General features: G+C 34.8%; 1 protein-coding gene across 1 annotated transcript in view; it reads right to left on the reverse strand.

Moving 5' to 3' along the window:
- Positions 1 to 860: 860 nt before the first annotated feature.
- The window catches only part of LOC146739120 (uncharacterized), a 58530-nt gene continuing 36670 nt past the window's right edge, over positions 861 to 22720 (reverse strand). Inside the window, exons 2-9 of the mRNA XM_085503800.1 lie at positions 5882 to 6069; positions 5165 to 5289; positions 4927 to 5049; positions 4393 to 4496; positions 3748 to 3820; positions 2687 to 2748; positions 1807 to 1860; positions 861 to 1562 (exon numbers count right to left, since the gene is read on the reverse strand). Of these exons, the coding sequence (XP_085359926.1) occupies positions 1470 to 1562; positions 1807 to 1860; positions 2687 to 2748; positions 3748 to 3820; positions 4393 to 4496; positions 4927 to 5049; positions 5165 to 5289; positions 5882 to 6069 (822 nt within the window). The 3' untranslated portion in view covers positions 861 to 1469. The remainder of the gene's footprint in view (positions 1563 to 1806; positions 1861 to 2686; positions 2749 to 3747; positions 3821 to 4392; positions 4497 to 4926; positions 5050 to 5164; positions 5290 to 5881; positions 6070 to 22720) is intronic.

The raw sequence follows: 22720 nt of genomic DNA on the forward strand, positions 1-22720 counted from the left end.
TTCATGTAGCCGACCGATTTTCATATAGTCGGCCGATTTTCATGTAGCCGACCGATTTTCATGTAGCCGACCGATTTTCATGTAACGGAGCAATTTTCAAGTAGCCGACCGACTTTTTTTCAAGTAGCAGAACGATTTTCAAATAGCCGACGGATTTTCATGTAGCGGACTAATTGTATATATAGGCCACCGTAGTATTTAAATGTTGTTCAATTTCTACACCAAGAACGGATTCTATAAGAAGGTAATTTTTTGTTTTCTTGTTAAACTTGTGCAAAAGCTCCCTCCTGATGTTTACATCGTCTACGGATTTGTTGCAAATTACACATGTCTTGCTGATTGTCTGTGGCGACAAAACTACCTTACTAACACAGTCAGCTCTAATTGCGAACGGGACGCCATGAGACGTACAGATGCCCCTGGTGGGGTTTGGGATTGCACAAAGTGGCAGCATATGTGCAGAAACCACAAACAATGGACATATTGCATTGCATATGATTCCTGTACCGGAAGTACAGAATATAAAGATGAGGAAAACAAAATAAAAGTCCAAACTGTCTTACACTGTTATATTTTATCAATATTGCTTTGTATGAAATGAACACGCCAAAAATAGTGTTAAATATATACACATCTTAATTGATGAAATATGACAATATACCACTACGTCTATCTCAAGTCGACATGAGCACCGTTTCTCATAATTACTGTATCAACACATCTTTCCTAAACATAGCGCCCTCTAGTGACGTTAAAGAAAGTTGTTCAAATGAATAAGTTGTGTTTGGTTGTGTAGTTGTATGTCATCCATTCTATTATGATTAGGGCATTCCAGGTTATACATTAATATGTGACACGAATTCACTTTTTCAAACCATTAATATCATATTTAATCGTAACGACTCCACATATTTTATCATATTTTGTGCCGCTACTGCTAATATTTATAATTCTTCATAACCCTAAAATAAAGACAGTGACAACACTCATCACGTCTGTCTGTCTATCTATTTATGTATGGGGGAGGGGAGGGGAGGGTTAGTAAATTTAGGTGAGCAAAATGTTTCTGCGCAAAATCCGGTGCGCACCGATTGAAATAAACGGTTACCAGTTAGCAGCTACTCAATACTCATATTTAAATGTCAGTAACCTCTTTAAAATGCGGTACGGAAATACATGTACTGCCAGATCCACATGAAAACAGATTCTTCTAAATTACAAATGTTTCAAGAGAAGAAAAACACATTATTTTTGCAATAGTACAAGGGAAAAATACCCAGCACCTTACACATTTGGTATACATGTTTCCCGATATATCTCGACGGCCATTTGCACATACGGTATCTTCTGCATAGAATATATCAGTGAAATGGCGTGATCATTTGTGAGTGAAATCATAATAGTTAGATAATTAGTAGACTGTTCGATAAACCGACACCTGTGTACACGCGCATTTATGTTTTTATGCATTATTTCGCTGCGTAACCCCAGTCTACAGGTAAAATAACTCCTGTAATTTCATTAGCAGATGAAGAACACAGAAAGGCTGCAACTTCACCAATCTGAAAAAAAAATAAAGATGATAATACTAATATGATTACACCTATCAGGGATATTGAAAATATTTGAAAATATTACAATACTAGAAATTATTAACGAGCATCCGTTGCAAGCTACTCGTGCACATACAATGCTATGAAATGCAAATTAACTATTTACATATATGCAAAAACAGCGGTTTGTGATATCATACCAACCCCACCATTCCATGGTATTGTATATACGCATCAGTTTCATCAACTTTACCTTATTGATGTCCAGTAATTTTCCAGAAGGATTGACAGAAGTTACCAATGAATTCTAATAATACAAAATAATAACCACAATGTTTAAATTCACTGCATAACTTCATTAAACTACAATGGTTCATGAAGTATGTTGTGGATACTGAATACTGAACACAAGAACTAGAATATATTCTTATTGACTTATGTATAAAGCATGTGTACTTGAAGGTGGCTCGATCGGATTGATGGACTAAGATTATGTTATCTTCGTCATACTTATTTTTGTGTTCTGAGACTAGAGGATAATGAAAATGAAAAAAGTCACAATTTTCCTAAATGTCATGACATTTTGAATTGGTTTCTATAGTTAGATTATCTTCATATCTATAATAATATAAGTAACACTGACATAACCATTCATTAATCTAAACTCAATAGTCGTGTAGGAATTCGAACATATAACATTGTAAAAGAAGCCAAGTAATACTATCAATACTAATCCTAATATTGTTAAAACATTTCAGTAACATGCATGTACCATTGAAATTTATTCAAACTGCCTTAATGAAAGGTAACGTACATTTACACAAACAAAATGTGTGATATTAGATAAATAAGTGTTACAGAACCGACTAGTTCTGATGAACTAATTTACATAAACAATAGTTGTATTTATTGATACTATTCACTCGTTATTACATTATTATTCAAGGCATATACTTGGTTGTTAAATATACATACACTACAGATTGAAGTGTAAAATAATATTCTAATTCATTAATCTGACTCGACTTGTTTATCTCACTTGTCGCTATGTATAACAATGGCCTTATTACAAACACTTTAGCAACTATAATTAGCCAATCACCCATAGCATAACGAATTCTATTTTGCTTCACCTTAATTTCTTCAAACGGCATCCCAGTTTTTTCCACCAGACTTCTGATGGAAGATGCCAAAGCTGAAATAAATTAAAAATTGCGTGTGGGTCACAGTTTAACAGAATAAATGTCATCCGTCGCCAACATAAAACAAGGACTGCGGATTAATATGTACGATATATTAGGAGATACGTTTATATAATTGACAAGTTTTGAGTTTCGCCGTTACCTTAAAAATATGTGCGACCTGGTGTTAAAACGTTCAAATATTGTATGCGGGGAGGGGGTGATTTCGCTGCGTAAACGTTCGATAGCTCATCAGAACACCGGGAACCAGGGACAATAACGTTAAATGTGCGCACAATCAACCCTTCATTCTCGCACGGAAACAGGCTGATGGCGCTATTACTCAAAATTCGTCTCTTATTATGATTGGCTGTACATTTTACTTGTGTACAAAAGGGCTCATACCACTAATTGAATTTCCATAGACGACAATGTTAACATATGACGAGATTGCTATATGAACATGATGAACAAAGTTGAAAACATGGCTCAAAAATGGGAAATCAACATGCCAGTATTCAACCACTTGAAAAAACTAACATGTTGGCCAGCTCAAACTCTTGCAAATCTCTAGTAAACAAGACACACCTACTGTATTTGGATTGTACCTAGAGAAATCACTGGAAAAACACCAAGTTTAGAACATCCAAATACACACAGAATAAACTCACAGGTACACAGTCGCTAAGAAGTAAACAAAAGACCACATGTTGGTCCCACCTTTGACCCAGGGGGTCACGCCCTCAAACAGGGAGCACCTGAGAAAAAAAATATTTAAAACATTTCATTGGTTCTTGCAAGGCATTTAAATTGGCTACGAGCAGCCATTGGTTGATTAGTGGCATGAGATCAAAATAATAGTTTTTAACATCCCATAATGCATTTCGTTTGCAGATACGGAAATCCACATCACCCACAACCAAGGTGAATGAGTGTCTATTAATTAAATATATTTGTGTGTGTGTTTCCATTTCGACCTCAAATTCATGTTATGTAATTCAATGTCAACGTACCTTCAGTCATAGCTAAGGCTGGACAAATAGCATTACACGTGATTCCTGTGCCTGATGTTTCGAGTGCAACGGTCTGAAAATAACAAAATAACGTTAAAGAATATCTTGCCCCACTAACTAATGTGTATACATGTTTTGTGGGAATGGCGTCTTTCTCCAGTTTAAATTATTTACGTAGCGTTTTGTATTGTACTTATACCACGAGCATCAGCGTAAAACATCGTTCTGAGTGGATGTCAGTTTTACTCGAATAACTGAAACGGACAGCGTAATTCAAATTGTACGACTCACTGCTGCTGTTGAATTACTACGTTTATTATAAAATAGGTATTTTTTGTACTTATGAACCCACAACAGTTCAACTGTGATAATCAAACTTTCTTCTCAGTATTTAAAAATGATGCATTTCTTGAAAGGCAACATCATAGATTAGAACCAAAGAATTCCAGATTGACGAGATGTGTTGATGCATAGTCACTCTACTAATAAAATGAGCTAACGTTTTCGTGTTGTTCTGCATAGAGATGTATGTTCAATGTGATGAAATAAATAATACATAATCGCTCTGGCAACACCTCGAGCTGATGGTTATAATTTCAACATCGTTGATGCCCCCCAACCATGTATTATTATTTAAATATTTACCTTGGTTAAACCATTCATACCATGTTTACTAGTAACCTGGCCACACATATCAGGCATTGCTTTTATTCCCAAACCAGAACTTATATTTACAACCCTGCCCCAGCCTACAATAAAGACAAGTTACACATGAATATTATATAGTTCTCTTCCTAAGCACGAGCAAAAAATTACTTTTTTTGTTTAAGAATGATCATGACTAATACACTTTTGGGACCAGAATTTCCTGAAACTTTGCTTTTGTTTATGTAATTGTAACTTTTCCATTCCAAAATGGCCACCAACTTATAGGGGGAATCGCAAAGTCATTGTGACCATGGAAATGGGTTCGAATACGATGTATTATTCTTTGTTCTCTCAGTCGCTAGATTTTAGAGATCTCATTGGTCTTTTTCTTTTGTAACAAAACGTGAAACGAAATTATTTGCGTGTTTTATTTTACTTTTACTCGACGTGGGTGTGAATATATTAACATAGGATTTCATTGCTCGTTACCACTAGTACGACCAATGAAACGAAAGCATTTTTGTATCTCACCTTTTCTTTTCATTCCTGGCAGTGATAAATTGGTCAGGTAAAACGCTGATGTCAAATTAACACGTAATGTTTTCTCCCACATTTCAATTCCAGTTTCATCGACAGATTCATTTTGAACAATTCCTGGTAATATAAAAGATGACAGCGAAATATTACGGACCATAAAACAACCCAATCAATTCCACATAAATAATTGTGGTCAATAAATGCGAACATTCCGTAGTTTTCCACCACTTACCAGCATTATTAAAAAGGATATCAATACCATCTGAGTAGATATCTTCAATCATATTATAGAGTCCTTCTACTTCATTCATTTTGTCAAAGTCAGCACGGAAATAATGAACAGGTACCTCGTATTGACTGTAGTCGAGAGATATATAACGTACATCAAGTGAGATATTCAGTCTGAGGACCATATTTTGATTATAGGATCTTAATGATGGCATATGCATTCCCCCAAACACACGATAAATTTGTATTTAGATAATATGTTTCTAGAGCGATACATGCTGCTTTACCCTGCTTAATAATGTTTTACACAATAACTCACTAGTATTGCTACACGACCACCTCAACGGGATTAATATTTCTGGGTATACTAGTGATGTATATACACTAAACAAAGTACATCATTCCAATAAGTGGCGCCCTCTATGCAAAGCACCTCTGTGACGTCGACTTGCCGTGTATGGATAAAGGCAATGTTGTTCAAATCGACAACTCTGATTGGTTGAGTAGACTTCGCTATTCAGAATATAGTCAAACTGAATGTTCATTGTGACGTACACCAAATCACGTCATAGAAGAGCTTCGACGGTAGGGAAACGACATTACATAGGTTATTTATGTAAACTTATCACAAAACGAATACGCCATTTAAACAACATCGTTAAACATTAAATTTGTAAACATTTTTAAAATTATTATGCATCGAAACAACAGTTGAATTTACCTCTGTAGGTCCTCCCGTATATCCTCGACTTTGTCAGCGTCTCTGCTGCCATGTAACACTATACTACATCCACGCTGTGCAAGATTTTTAGCAATTGCCAATCCTATGCCAACTTTATCACTTGAGCCCGTAACCAAGGCAACCTTCTCTTGTATACCAGTGTGTGTTTGTCTTCGAATTTCACAGTTCTGTAAAATAGGAATTCTAGAAATAAGATTACTAACAAACAAAAGTCATATCATTTTATTTTATAATCACGAATTTTGGTTCAAATTGTGACTCATGTTCGCTGTGTTTATTTAATCAATACATTTTATACAATGTGTTTCAGGAATATTCTACCATTTTTTTCCTGTATGGATATGCAACCTTCATTAAGTCGCTTTATTTGGAAACCTACGTGTTATCAGCAAGAAGTTACTTTGATGGTAAACACAAATCAACATTTATGTTACAGCAGCAAGCTACTCTGTTGTCAGTAATCAGTGTTCATGTCATTACATAGATGCTGCAATAATATAAGTTACTCTGTTTTCAGTATATACCAATCAGTTTTCATGTCATTACATAGCTGCTGCAATAAATTACTCTGTTGTCAGTAAATACAAATCAGTGTTCATGTTATTACATAGATGCTGCAATAAGCTACTCTGTTGTCAGTAAATACAAATCATTGCATAGCTGCTGCAATAAGTTACTCTGTTGTCAGTAAATACAAATCATTGCATAGCTGCTGCAATAAGTTACTCTGTTGTCAGTAAATACAAAACAGTATTCATGTCATTACATAGCTGCTGCAACAAGCTACTCTGTTGTAAAAATTCACAAATCCGTATTCATGTCATTACATAGCTGCTGCAACAAGCTACTCTGTTGTCAAAATTCACAAATCCGTATTCATGTCATTACATAGCTGTTGCAACATACTACTCTGTTGCCAGCAAATACAAATCAGTATTCATGTCATTACATAGCTGCTGCAACAAGCTACTCTGTTGTCAAAATTCACAAATCCGTATTCATGTCATTACATAGCTGCTGCAATAAGTTACTCTGTTGTCAGTAAATACAAATCAGTGTTCATGTTATTACATAGCTGCTGCAATAAGTAACTCTGTTGTCAGTAAATACAAATCAGTGTTCATGTCATCACATAGCTGCTGCAATAAGTTACTCTGTTGTCAAAATTCACAAATCCGTATTCATGTCATTACATAGCTGCTGCAACAAGCTACTCTGTTGTCAGAAAACACAAATCAGTATTCATGTCATTACATATCTGCTGCAACAAGCTATTCTGTTGTCAAAATACACAAATCCGTATTCATGTCATTACATAGCTGCTGCAACAAGGTACTCTGTTGTCAGAAAACACAAATCCGTATTCATGTCATTACATAGCTGCTGCAACAAGCTACTCTGTTGTCAGAAAACACAAATCAGTATTCATGTCATTACATAGCTGCTGCAACAAGCTACTCTGTTGTCAGAAAACACAAATCAGTATTCATGTCATTACATAGCTGCTGCAACAAGCTACTCTGTTGTCAGAAAACACAAATCAGTATTCATGTCATTACATAGCTGCTGCAACAAGCTATTCTGTTGTCAGTAAACATATATCCGTATTCATGTCATTATATGCTGCAACATTCTACTCTGTTGTCAGTAAATACAAATCAGTATTCACGAAATTACATAGCTCCTGCAACAAGCTACTCTGTTGTCAGAAAACACAAATCCGTATTCATGTCATTACATAGCTGTTGCAACATACTACTCTGTTGCCAGCAAATACAAATCAATAATCATGTGAATAAATACCTGCTGCAATAAGTTACTCTGTTATCAGTAAACACTAATAAGTATTCATGTCATCACATAGCTGCTGCAACAAGCTACTCTGTTGTCAGAAAACGCAAATCAGTTTTCATGTCATTACATAGCTACTGCAACAAGCTACTCTGTTGTCAAAGTACACAAATCCGTATTCATGTCATTACATAGCTGCTGCAACAAGCTACTCTGTTGTTAGAAAACATAAAGCAGTATTCATGTCATTACATAGCTGCTGCAACAAGCTACTCTGTTGTCAAAATACACAAATCCGTATTCATGTCATTACATAGCTGCTGCAACAAGCTACTCTGTTGTCAGAAAACATAAATCAGTGTTCATGTCATTACATAGCTGCTGCAACAAGTTACTCTGTTGTCAGTAAATACAAATCAGTGTTCATGTTATTACATAGATGCTGCAATAAGTTACTCTATTGTCAGTAAATACAAATCAGTGTTCATGTTATTACATAGCTGCTGCAATAAGTTACTCTGTTGTCAGTAAATACAAATCAGTGTTCATGTTATTACATAGATGCTGCAACAAGCTACTCTGTTGTCAGAAAACACAAATCAGTGTTCATGTTATTACACAGCTGCTGCAAGAAGTTACTCTGTTGTCAGAAAACACAAATCAGTATTCATGTCATTACATAGCTGCTGCAATAAGTTACTCTGTTGTCAGTAAATACAAATCAGTGTTCATGTTATTACATAGATGCTGCAATAAGTTACTCTCTTGTCAGTAAATACAAATCAGTGTTCATGTTATTACATAGATGCTGCAATAAGTTACTCTCTTGTCAGTAAATACAAATCAGTGTTCATGTTATTACATAGCTCCTGCAACAAGCTACTCTGTTGTCAGAAAACACAAATCAGTGTTCATGTTATTACATAGATGCTGCAACAAGTTACTCTCTTGTCAGTAAATACAAATCAGTATTCATGTCATTACATAGCTGCTACAATAAGTTACTCTGTTGTTAGAAAACACAAATCAGTATTCATGTCATTGCATAGCTGCTGCAATAAGTTACTCTGTTGTCAGTAAATACAAATCAGTGTTCATGTTATTACATAGATGCTGCAATAAGTTACTCTTTTGTCAGTAAATACAAATCAGTGTTCATGTTATTACAAAGCTGCTGCAATAAGTTACTATGTTGTCAGTAAATACAAATCAGTGTTCATGTTATTACATAGATGCTGCAAGAAGTTACTCTGTTGTCAGAAAACACAAATCAGTATTCATGTCATTACATAGCTGCTGCAATAAGTTACTCTGTTGTCAGTAAATACAAATCAGTGTTCATGTTATTACATAGATGCTGCAATAAGTTACTCTCTTGTCAGTAAATACAAATCAGTGTTCATGTTATTACATAGCTGCTACAATAAGTTACTCTGTTGTCAGTAAATACAAATCAGTGTTCATGTTATTACATAGCTGCTGCAATAAGTTACTCTGTTGTCAGTAAATACAAATCAGTGTTCATGTCATTACATAGCTGCTGCAATAAGTTACTCTGTTGTCACAATTCACAAATCCGTATTCATGTGATTACATAGCTGCTGCAACAAGCTACTCTGTTGTCAGAAAACATAAATCAGTATTCATGTCATTACATAGCTGCTGCAACAAGCTACTCTGTTGTCAGAAAACACAAATCAGTAATCATGTCATTACATAGCTGCTGCAATAAGTTACTCTGTTGTCAGTAAATACAAATCAGTGTTCATGTTATTACATAGATGCTGCAATAAGTTACTCTCTTGTCAGTAAATACAAATCAGTGTTCATGTTATTACATAGCTGCTACAATAAGTTACTCTGTTGTCAGTAAATACAAATCAGTGTTCATGTTATTACATAGCTGCTGCAATAAGTTACTCTGTTGTCAGTAAATACAAATCAGTGTTCATGTCATTACATAGCTGCTGCAATAAGTTACTCTGTTGTCAAAATTCACAAATCCGTATTCATGTGATTACATAGCTGCTGCAACAAGCTACTCTGTTGTCAGAAAACATAAATCAGTATTCATGTCATTACATAGCTGCTGCAACAAGCTACTCTGTTGTCAGAAAACACAAATCAGTATTCATGTCATTACATAGCTGCTGCAACAAGGTACTCTGTTGTCAGAAAACACAAATCAGTATTCATGTCATTACATAGCTGCTGCAACAAGCTATTCTGTTGTCAGTAAACATATATCCGTATTCATGTCATTATATGCTGCAACATTCTACTCTGTTGTCAGAAAACACAAATCAGTATTCATGTCATTACATAGCTGCTGCAATAAGTTACTCTGTTGTCAGTAAATACAAATCAGTGTTCATGTTATTACATAGCTGCTACAATAAGTTACTCAATTGTCAGTAAATACAAATCAGTGTTCATGTTATTACATAGTTGCCTCAACAAGTTACTCTCTTGTCAGTAAATACAAATTAGTATTCATGTCATTACATAGCTGCTGCAATAAGTTACTCTGTTGTCAAAATACACAAATCCGTATTCATGTCATTACATAGCTGCTGCAACAAGCTACTCTGTTGTCAGAAAACACAAATCAGTATTTATGTAATGACATAGCTGTTGCAACATACTACTCTGTAGTCAGTAAAGACAAATCAGTGTTCATGTCATTACATAGCTGCTGCAACAAGCTACTCTGTTGTCAGAAAACACAAATCAGTATTCATGTCATTACATAGCTGTTGCAACATACTACTCTGTCGTCAGTAAATACAATTCAGTGTTCATGTCATTACATAGCTGTTGCAACATACTACTCTGTTGTCAGTAAAGACAAATCAGTGTTCATGTCATTACATAGCTGCTGCAACAAGCTACTCTGTTGTCAGAAAACACAAATCAGTATTCATGTCATTACATGGCTGCTGCAATAAGTTACTCTGTTGTCAGAAAACACAAATCAGTGTTCATGTTATTACATAGATGCTGCAACAAGTTACTCTCTTGTCAGTAAATACAAATCAGTATTCATGTCATTACATAGCTGCTGCAATAAGTTACTCTGTTGTTAGAAAACACAAATCAGTATTCATGTCATTACATAGCTGCTGCAATAAGTTACTCTGTTGTCAGTAAATACAAATCAGTGTTCATGTTATTACATAGATGCTGCAATAAGTTACTCTCTTGTCAGTAAATACAAATCAGTGTTCATGTTATTACATAGCTGCTACAATAAGTTACTCAATTGTCAGTAAATACAAATCAGTGTTCATGTTATTACATAGTTGCCTCAACAAGTTACTCTCTTGTCAGTAACTACAAATTAGTATTCATGTCATTACATAGCTGCTGCAATAAGTTACTCTGTTGTCAAAATACACAAATCCGTATTCATGTCATTACATAGCTGCTGCAACAAGCTACTCTGTTGTCAGAAAACACAAATCAGTATTTATGTAATGACATAGCTGTTGCAACATACTACTCTGTAGTCAGTAAAGACAAATCAGTGTTCATGTCATTACATAGCTGCTGCAACAAGCTACTCTGTTGTCAGAAAACACAAATCAGTATTCATGTCATTACATAGCTGTTGCAACATACTACTCTGTCGTCAGTAAATACAATTCAGTGTTCATGTCATTACATAGCTGTTGCAACATACTACTCTGTTGTCAGTAAAGACAAATCAGTGTTCATGTCATTACATAGCTGCTGCAACAAGCTACTCTGTTGTCAGAAAACACAAATCAGTATTCATGTCATTACATGGCTGCTGCAATAAGTTACTCTGTTGTCAGAAAACACAAATCAGTGTTCATGTTATTACATAGATGCTGCAACAAGTTACTCTCTTGTCAGTAAATACAAATCAGTATTCATGTCATTACATAGCTGCTGCAATAAGTTACTCTGTTGTTAGAAAACACAAATCAGTATTCATGTCATTACATAGCTGCTGCAATAAGTTACTCTGTTGTCAGTAAATACAAATCAGTGTTCATGTTATTACATAGATGCTGCAATAAGTTACTCTCTTGTCAGTAAATACAAATCAGTGTTCATGTTATTACATAGCTGCTGCAATAAGTTACTATGTTGTCAGTAAATACAAATCAGTGTTCATGTTATTACATAGATGCTGCAACAAGCTACTCTCTTGTCAGTAAATACAAATCAGTGTTCATGTCATTACATAGCTGCTGCAACAAGCTACTCTGTTGTCAGAATAAACGAATCAGTATTCATGTCATTACATAGCTGCTGCAACAAGCTATTCTGTTGTCAGTAAACACATATCCGTATTCATGTCATTATATGCTGCAACATTCTACTCTGTTGTCAGAAAACACAAATCAGTATTCATGTCATTACATAGCTGCTGCAATAAGTTACTCTGTTGTCAGAAAACACAAATCAGTACTCATGTCATTACATAGCTGCTGCAATAAGTTACTCTGTTGTCAGTAAATACAAATCAGTGTTCATGTTATTACATAGCTGCTACAATAAGTTACTCTATTGTCAGTAAATACAAATCAGTGTTCATGTTATTACATAGATGCTGCAACAAGTTACTCTCTTGTCAGTAAATACAAATTAGTATTCATGTCATTACATAGCTGCTGCAATAAGTTACTCTGTTGTAAAAATACACAAATCCGTATTCATGTCATTACATAGCTGCTGCAACAAGCTACTCTGTTGTCAGAAAACACAAATCAGTATTTATGTAATGACATAGCTGTTGCAACATACTACTCTGTAGTCAGTAAATACAATTCAGTGTTCATGTCATTACATAGCTGTTGCAACATACTACTCTGTTGTCAGTAAATACAAATCAGTGTTCATGTCATTACATAGCTGCTGCAACAAGCTCCTCTGTTGACAGAAAACACAAATCAGTATTCATGTCATTACATGGCTGCTGCAATAAGTTAATCTGTTGTCAGAAAACACAAATCAGTATTCATGTCATTAGATAGCTGCTGCAATAAGTTACTCTGTTGTCAGAAAACACAAATCAGTATGCATGTCATTACATAACTGCTGCAATAAGTTACTCTGTTGTCAGTAAATACAAATCAGTGTTCATGTTATTACATAGATGCTGCAATAAGTTACTCTCTTGTCAGTAAATACAAATCAGTGTTCATGTTATTACATAGATGCTGCAACAAGCTACTCTGTTGTCAGAAAAGACAAATCAGTGTTCATGTTATAACATAGATGCTGCAACAAGTTACTATGTTGTCAGTAAATACAAATCAGTATGCATGTCATTACATAACTGCTGCAATAAGTTACTCTGTTGTCAGTAAATACAAATCAGTGTTCATGTTATTACATAGATGCTGCAATAAGTTACTCTCTTGTCAGTAAATACAAATCAGTGTTCATGTTATTACATAGATGCTGCAACAAGCTACTCTGTTGTCAGAAAAGACAAATCAGTGTTCATGTTATTACATAGATGCTGCAACAAGTTACTATGTTGTCAGTAAATACAAATCAGTATGCATGTCATTACATAACTGCTGCAATAAGTTACTCTGTTGTCAGTAAATACAAATCAGTGTTCATGTTATTACATAGATGCTGCAATAAGTTACTCTCTTGTCAGTAAATACAAATCAGTGTTCATGTTATTACATAGATGCTGCAACAAGCTACTCTGTTGTCAGAAAAGACAAATCAGTATTCATGTCATTACATAGCTGCTGCAATAAATTACTCTGTTGTCAGTAAATACAAATCAGTGTTCATGTTATTACATAGATGCTGCAATAAATTACTCTCTTGTCAGTAAATACAAATCAGTGGCCATGTTATTACATAGCTGCTGCAATAAGCTACTCTGTTGTCAGAAAACACAAATCAGTATTCATGTCATTACATAGCTGTTGCAACATACTACTCTGTAGTCAGTAAATACAAATCAGTGTTCATGTCATTACATAGCTGCTGCAACAAGCTACTCTGTTGTCAGAAAACACAAATCCGTATTCATGTCATTACACAGCTGTTGCAACATACTACTCTGTTGTCAGCAAATACAAATCAATAATCATGTGAATAAATACCTGCTGCAATAAGTTACTCTGTTATCAGTAAACACTAATAAGTATTCATGTCATCACATAGCTGCTTCAACAAGCTACTCTGTTGTCAGAAAACACAAATCAGTGTTCATGTCATTACATAGCTGCTGCAACAAGCTACTCTTTTGTCAGAAAACGCAAATCAATATTCATGTCATTACATAGCTGCTGCAACAAGCTACTCTGTTGTCAAAATACACAAATCCGTATTCATGTCATTACATAGCTGCTGCAACAAGTTACTCTGTTGTCAGAAAACACAAATCCGTATTCATGTCATTGCATAGCTGCTGCAACAAGGTACTCTGTTGTCAGAAAACACAAATCAGTATTCATGTCATTACATAGCTGCTGCAACAAGCTACTCTTTTGTCAGAAAACACAAATCAGTATTCATGTCATTACATAGCTGCTGCAACAAGGTACTCTGTTGTCAGAAAAGACAAATCAGTGTTCATGTTATTACATAGATGCTGCAACAAGTTACTATGTTGTCAGTAAATACAAATCAGTATTCATGTCATTACATAGCTGCTACAATAAGTTACTCTGTTGTCAAAATACACAAATCCGTATTCATGTCATTACATAGCTGCTGCAACAAGCTACTCTGTTGTCAGAAAACACAAATCAGTATTTATGTAATGACATAGCTGTTGCAACATACTACTCTGTAGTCAGTAAATACAAATCAGTGTTCATGTCATTACATAGCTGCTGCAACAAGCTACTCTGTTGTCAGAAAACACAAATCAGTATTCATATCATTACATAGCTGTTGCAACATGCTACTCTGTTGTCAGTAAATACAATTCAGTGTTCATGTCATTACATAGCTGTTGCAACATACTACTCTGTTGTCAGTAAATACAAATCAGTGTTCATGTCATTACATAGCTGCTGCAGCAAGCTACTCTGTTGTCAGAAAACACAAATCTGTATTCAGGTCATTACATAGCTGCTGCAACAAGCTACTCTGTTGTCAGAAAACACAAATCTGTATTCAGGTCATTACATAGCTGCTGCAATAAGTTACTCTGTTGACAGTAAATACAAATCAGTGTTCATGTTATTACATAGATGCTGCAATAAGTTACTCTCTTGTCAGTAAATACAAATCAGTGTCCATGTTATTACATAGCTGCTGCAATAAGCTACTCTGTTGTCAGAAAACACATATCCGTATTCATGTCATTACAAAGCTGCTGCAATAAGTTACTCTGTTGTCAAAATACACAAATCCGTATTCATGTCATTACATAGCTGCTGCAACAAGCTACTCTGTTGTCAGAAAACACAAATCAGTATTTATGTAATGACATATCTGTTGCAACATACTACTCTGTAGTCAGTAAATACAAATCAGTGTTCATGTCATTACATAGCTGCTGCAACAAGCTACTCTGTTGTCAGAAAACACAAATCAGTATTCATGTCATTACATAGCTGTTGCAACATACTACTCTGTTGTCAGTAAATACAATTCAGCGTTCATGTCATTACATAGCTGTTGCAACATAGTACTCTGTTGTCAGTAAATACAAATCAGTGTTCATGTCATTACATAGCTGCTGCAACAAGCTACTCTGTTGTCAGAAAACACAAATCAGTATTCATATCATTACATAGCTGTTGCAACATGCTACTCTGTTGTCAGTAAATACAATTCAGTGTTCATGTCATTACATAGCTGTTGCAACATACTACTCTGTTGTCAGTAAATACAAATCAGTGTTCATGTCATTACATAGCTGCTGCAGCAAGCTACTCTGTTGTCAGAAAACACAAATCAGTATTCATGTCATTACATGGCTGCTGCAATAAGTTACTCTGTTGTCAGAAAACACAAATCAGTATTCATGTCATTAGATAGCTGCTGCAATAAGTTACTCTGTTGTCAGAAAACACAAATCAGTATGCATGTCATTACATAACTGCTGCAATAAGTTACTCTGTTGTCAGTAAATACAAATCAGTGTTCATGTTATTACATAGCTGCTGCAATAAGTTACTCTGTTGTCAGTAAATACAAATCAGTGTTCATGTCATTACATAGCTGCTGCAACAAGCTATTCTGTTGTCAGTAAACACATATCCGTATTCATGTCATTATAAGCTGCAACATTCTACTCTGTTGTCAGTTAATACAAATCAGTATTCACGTAATAACATAGCTCCTGCAACAAGCTACTCTGTTGTCAGAAAACACAAATCAGTATTCATGTCATTACATAGCTGCTGCAACAAGCTACTCTGTTGTCAGAAAACACAAATCCGTATTCAGGTCATTACATAGCTGCTGCAACAAGTTACTCTGTTGTCAGAAAACACTAATCAGTATTCATGTCATTACATAGCTGCTGCAATAAGTTACTCTGTTGACAGTAAATACAAATCAGTGTTCATGTTATTACATAGATGCTGCAATAAGTTACTCTCTTGTCAGTAAATACAAATCAGTGTCCATGTTATTACATAGCTGCTGCAATAAGCTACTCTGTTGTCAGAAAACACATATCCGTATTCATGTCATTATATGCTGCAACATTCTACTCTGTTGTCAGAAAACACAAATCAGTATTCATGTCATTACATAGCTGCTGCAATAAGTTACTCTGTTGTCAAAATACACAAATCCGTATTCATGTCATTACATAGCTGCTGCAACAAGCTACTCTGTTGTCAGAAAACACAAATCAGTATTTATGTAATGACATATCTGTTGCAACATACTACTCTGTAGTCAGTAAATACAAATCAGTGTTCATGTCATTACATAGCTGCTGCAACAAGCTACTCTGTTGTCAGAAAACACAAATCAGTATTCATGTCATTACATAGCTGTTGCAACATACTACTCTGTTGTCAGTAAATACAATTCAGCGTTCATGTCATTACATAGCTGTTGCAACATACTACTCTGTTGTCAGTAAATACAAATCAGTGTTCATGTCATTACATAGCTGCTGCAACAAGCTACTCTGTTGTCAGAAAACACAAATCAGTATTCATGTCATTACATGGCTGCTGCAATAAGTTACTCTGTTGTCAGAAAACACAAATCAGTATTCATGTCATTAGATAGCTGCTGCAATAAGTTACTCTGTTGTCAGAAAACACAAATCAGTATGCATGTCATTACATAACTGCTGCAATAAGTTACTCTGTTGTCAGTAAATACAAATCAGTGTTCATGTTATTACATAGATGCTGCAATAAGTTACTCTCTTGACAGTAAATACAAATCAGTGTTCATGTTATTACATAGATGCTGCAATAAGTTACTCTCTTGTCAGTAAATACAAATCAGTGTCCATGTTATTACATAGCTGCTGCAATAAGCTACTCTGTTGTCAGAAAACACATATCCGTATTCATGTCATTATATGCTGCAACATTCTACTCTGTTGTCAGAAAACACAAATCAATATTCATGTCATTACATAGCTGCTGCAATAAGTTACTCTGTTGTCAAAATACACAAATCCGTATTCATGTCATTACATAGCTGCTGCAACAAGCTACTCTGTTGTCAGAAAACACAAATCAGTATTTATGTAATGACATATCTGTTGCAACATACTACTCTGTAGTCAGTAAATACAAATCAGTGTTCATGTCATTACATAGCTGCTGCAACAAGCTACTCTGTTGTCAGAAAACACAAATCAGTATTCATGTCATTACATAGCTGTTGCAACATACTACTCTGTTGTCAGTAAATACAATTCAGCGTTCATGTCATTACATAGCTGTTGCAACATACTACTCTGTTGTCAGTAAATACAAATCAGTGTTCATGTCATTACATAGCTGCTGCAACAAGCTACTCTGTTGTCAGAAAACACAAATCAGTATTCATGTCATTACATGGCTGCTGCAATAAGTTACTCTGTTGTCAGAAAACACAAATCAGTATTCATGTCATTAGATAGCTGCTGCAATAAGTTACTCTGTTGTCAGAAAACACAAATCAGTATTCATGTCATTACATGGCTGCTGCAATAAGTTACTCTGTTGTCAGTAAATACAAATCAGTGTTCATGTTATTACATAGATGCTGCAATAAGTTACTCTCTTGTCAGTAAATACAAATCAGTGTTCATGTTATTACATAGCTGCTACAATAAGTTACTCTGTTGTCAGTAAATACAAATCAGTGTTCATGTTATTACATAGCTGCTGCAATAAGTTACTCTGTTATCAGTAAACACTAATAAGTATTCATGTCATCACATAGCTGCTGCAACAAGCTACTCTGTTGTCAGAAAACGCAAATCAGTTTTCATGTCATTACATAGCTGCTGCAACAAGCTACTCTGTTGTCAAAGTACACAAATCCGTATTCATGTCATTACATAGCTGCTGCAACAAGCTACTCTGTTGTTAGAAAACATAAATCAGTATTCATGTCATTACATAGCTGCTGCAACAAGCTACTCTGTTGTCAGAAAACACAAATCAGTATTCATGTCATTACATAGCTGCTGCAACAAGGTACTCTGTTGTCAGAAAACACAAATCAGTATTCATGTCATTACATAGCTGCTGCAACAAGCTATTCTGTTGTCAGTAAACATATATCCGTATTCATGTCATTATATGCTGCAACATTCTACTCTGTTGTCAGAAAACACAAATCAGTATTCATGTCATTACATAGCTGCTGCAATAAGTTACTCTGTTGTCAGTAAATACAAATCAGTGTTCATGTTATTACATTGCTGCTACAATAAGTTACTCAATTGTCAGTAAATACAAATCAGTGTTCATGTTATTACATAGTTGCCTCAACAAGTTACTCTCTTGTCAGTAAATACAAATTAGTATTCATGTCATTACATAGCTGCTGCAATAAGTTACTCTGTTGTCAAAATACACAAATCCGTATTCATGTCATTACATAGCTGCTGCAACAAGCTACTCTGTTGTCAGAAAACACAAATCAGTATTTATGTAATGACATAGCTGTTGAAACATACTACTCTGTAGTCAGTAAAGACAAATCAGTGTTCATGTCATTACATAGCTGCTGCAACAAGCTACTCTGTTGTCAGAAAACACAAATCAGTATTCATGTCATTACATAGCTGTTGCAACATACTACTCTGTCGTCAGTAAATACAATTCAGTGTTCATGTCATTACATAGCTGTTGCAACATACTACTCTGTTGTCAGTAAAGACAAATCAGTGTTCATGTCATTACATAGATGCTGCAACAAGTTACTCTCTTGTCAGTAAATACAAATCAGTATTCATGTCATTACATAGCTGCTGCAATAAGTTACTCTGTTGTTAGAAAACACAAATCAGTATTCATGTCATTACATAGCTGCTGCAATAAGTTACTCTGTTGTCAGTAAATACAAATCAGTGTTCATGTTATTACATAGATGCTGCAATAAGTTACTCTCTTGTCAGTAAATACAAATCAGTGTTCATGTTATTACATAGCTGCTGCAATAAGTTACTATGTTGTCAGTAAATACAAATCAGTGTTCATGTTATTACATAGATGCTGCAACAAGCTACTCTCTTGTCAGTAAATACAAATCAGTATTCATGTCATTACATAGCTGCTGCAACAAGCTACTCTGTTGTCAGAATAAACGAATCAGTATTCATGTCATTACATAGCTGCTGCAACAAGCTATTCTGTTGTCAGTAAACACATATCCGTATTCATGTCATTATATGCTGCAACATTCTACTCTGTTGTCAGAAAACACAAATCAGTATTCATGTCATTACATAGCTGCTGCAATAAGTTACTCTGTTGTCAGAAAACACAAATCAGTACTCATGTCATTACATAGCTGCTGCAATAAGTTACTCTGTTGTCAGTAAATACAAATCAGTGTTCATGTTATTACATAGCTGCTACAATAAGTTACTCTATTGTCAGTAAATACAAATCAGTGTTCATGTTATTACATAGATGCTGCAACAAGTTACTCTCTTGTCAGTAAATACAAATTAGTATTCATGTCATTACATAGCTGCTGCAATAAGTTACTCTGTTGTAAAAATACACAAATCCGTATTCATGTCATTACATAGCTGCTGCAACAAGCTACTCTGTTGTCAGAAAACACAAATCAGTATTTATGTAATGACATAGCTGTTGCAACATACTACTCTGTAGTCAGTAAATACAAATCAGTGTTCATGTCATTACATAGCTGCTGCAACAAGCTACTCTGTTGTCAGAAAACACAAATCAGTATTCATGTCATTACATAGCTGTTGCAACATACTACTCTGTTGTCAGTAAATACAATTCAGCGTTCATGGCATTACATAGCTGTTGCAACATACTACTCTGTTGTCAGTAAATACAAATCAGTGTTCATGTCATTACATAGCTGCTGCAACAAGCTACTCTGTTGTCAGAAAACACAAATCAGTATTCATGTCATTACATGGCTGCTGCAATAAGTTACTCTGTTGTCAGAAAACACAAATCAGTATTCATGTCATTAGATAGCTGCTGCAATAAGTTACTCTGTTGTCAGAAAACACAAATCAGTATGCATGTCATTACATAAGTGCTGCAATAAGTTACTCTGTTGTCAGTAAATACAAATCAGTGTTCATGTTATTACATAGATGCTGCAATAAGTTACTCTCTTGTCAGTAAATACAAATCAGTGTTCATGTTATTACATAGATGCTGCAATAAGTTACTCTCTTGTCAGTAAATACAAATCAGTGTCCATGTTATTACATAGCTGCTGCAATAAGCTACTCTGTTGTCAGAAAACACATATCCGTATTCATGTCATTATATGCTGCAACATTCTACTCTGTTGTCAGAAAACACAAATCAGTATTCATGTCATTACATAGCTGCTGCAATAAGTTACTCTGTTGTCAAAATACACAAATCCGTATTCATGTCATTACATAGCTGCTGCAACAAGCTACTCTGTTGTCAGAAAACACAAATCAGTATTTATGTAATGACATATCTGTTGCAACATACTACTCTGTAGTCAGTAAATACAAATCAGTGTTCATGTCATTACATAGCTGCTGCAACAAGCTACTCTGTTGTCAGAAAACACAAATCAGTATTCATGTCATTACATAGCTGTTGCAACATACTACTCTGTCGTCAGTAAATACAATTCAGTGTTCATGTCATTACATAGCTGTTGCAACATACTACTCTGTTGTCAGTAAAGACAAATCAGTGTTCATGTCATTACATAGATGCTGCAACAAGTTACTCTCTTGTCAGTAAATACAAATCAGTATTCATGTCATTACATAGCTGCTGCAATAAGTTACTCTGTTGTTAGAAAACACAAATCAGTATTCATGTCATTACATAGCTGCTGCAATAAGTTACTCTGTTGTCAGTAAATACAAATCAGTGTTCATGTTATTACATAGATGCTGCAATAAGTTACTCTCTTGTCAGTAAATACAAATCAGTGTTCATGTTATTACATAGCTGCTGCAATAAGTTACTATGTTGTCAGTAAATACAAATCAGTGTTCATGTTATTACATAGATGCTGCAACAAGCTACTCTCTTGTCAGTAAATACAAATCAGTATTCATGTCATTACATAGCTGCTGCAACAAGCTACTCTGTTGTCAGAATAAACGAATCAGTATTCATGTCATTACATAGCTGCTGCAACAAGCTATTCTGTTGTCAGTAAACACATATCCGTATTCATGTCATTATATGCTGCAACATTCTACTCTGTTGTCAGAAAACACAAATCAGTATTCATGTCATTACATAGCTGCTGCAATAAGTTACTCTGTTGTCAGAAAACACAAATCAGTACTCATGTCATTACATAGCTGCTGCAATAAGTTACTCTGTTGTCAGTAAATACAAATCAGTGTTCATGTTATTACATAGCTGCTACAATAAGTTACTCTATTGTCAGTAAATACAAATCAGTGTTCATGTTATTACATAGATGCTGCAACAAGTTACTCTCTTGTCAGTAAATACAAATTAGTATTCATGTCATTACATAGCTGCTGCAATAAGTTACTCTGTTGTAAAAATACACAAATCCGTATTCATGTCATTACATAGCTGCTGCAACAAGCTACTCTGTTGTCAGAAAACACAAATCAGTATTTATGTAATGACATAGCTGTTGCAACATACTACTCTGTAGTCAGTAAATACAAATCAGTGTTCATGTCATTACATAGCTGCTGCAACAAGCTACTCTGTTGTCAGAAAACACAAATCAGTATTCATGTCATTACATAGCTGTTGCAACATACTACTCTGTTGTCAGTAAATACAATTCAGCGTTCATGTCATTACATAGCTGTTGCAACATACTACTCTGTTGTCAGTAAATACAAATCAGTGTTCATGTCATTACATAGCTGCTGCAACAAGCTACTCTGTTGTCAGAAAACACAAATCAGTATTCATGTCATTACATGGCTGCTGCAATAAGTTACTCTGTTGTCAGAAAACACAAATCAGTATTCATGTCATTAGATAGCTGCTGCAATAAGTTACTCTGTTGTCAGAAAACACAAATCAGTATGCATGTCATTACATAAGTGCTGCAATAAGTTACTCTGTTGTCAGTAAATACAAATCAGTGTTCATGTTATTACATAGATGCTGCAATAAGTTACTCTCTTGTCAGTAAATACAAATCAGTGTTCATGTTATTACATAGATGCTGCAATAAGTTACTCTCTTGTCAGTAAATACAAATCAGTGTCCATGTTATTACATAGCTGCTGCAATAAGCTACTCTGTTGTCAGAAAACACATATCCGTATTCATGTCATTATATGCTGCAACATTCTACTCTGTTGTCAGAAAACACAAATCAGTATTCATGTCATTACATAGCTGCTGCAATAAGTTACTCTGTTGTCAAAATACACAAATCCGTATTCAT

Source organism: Saccoglossus kowalevskii, chromosome 9 (assembly GCF_978046115.1).
Source record: "Saccoglossus kowalevskii chromosome 9, keSacKowa6.1, whole genome shotgun sequence".
In the NCBI taxonomy this organism is placed as follows: domain Eukaryota; kingdom Metazoa; phylum Hemichordata; class Enteropneusta; family Harrimaniidae; genus Saccoglossus; species Saccoglossus kowalevskii.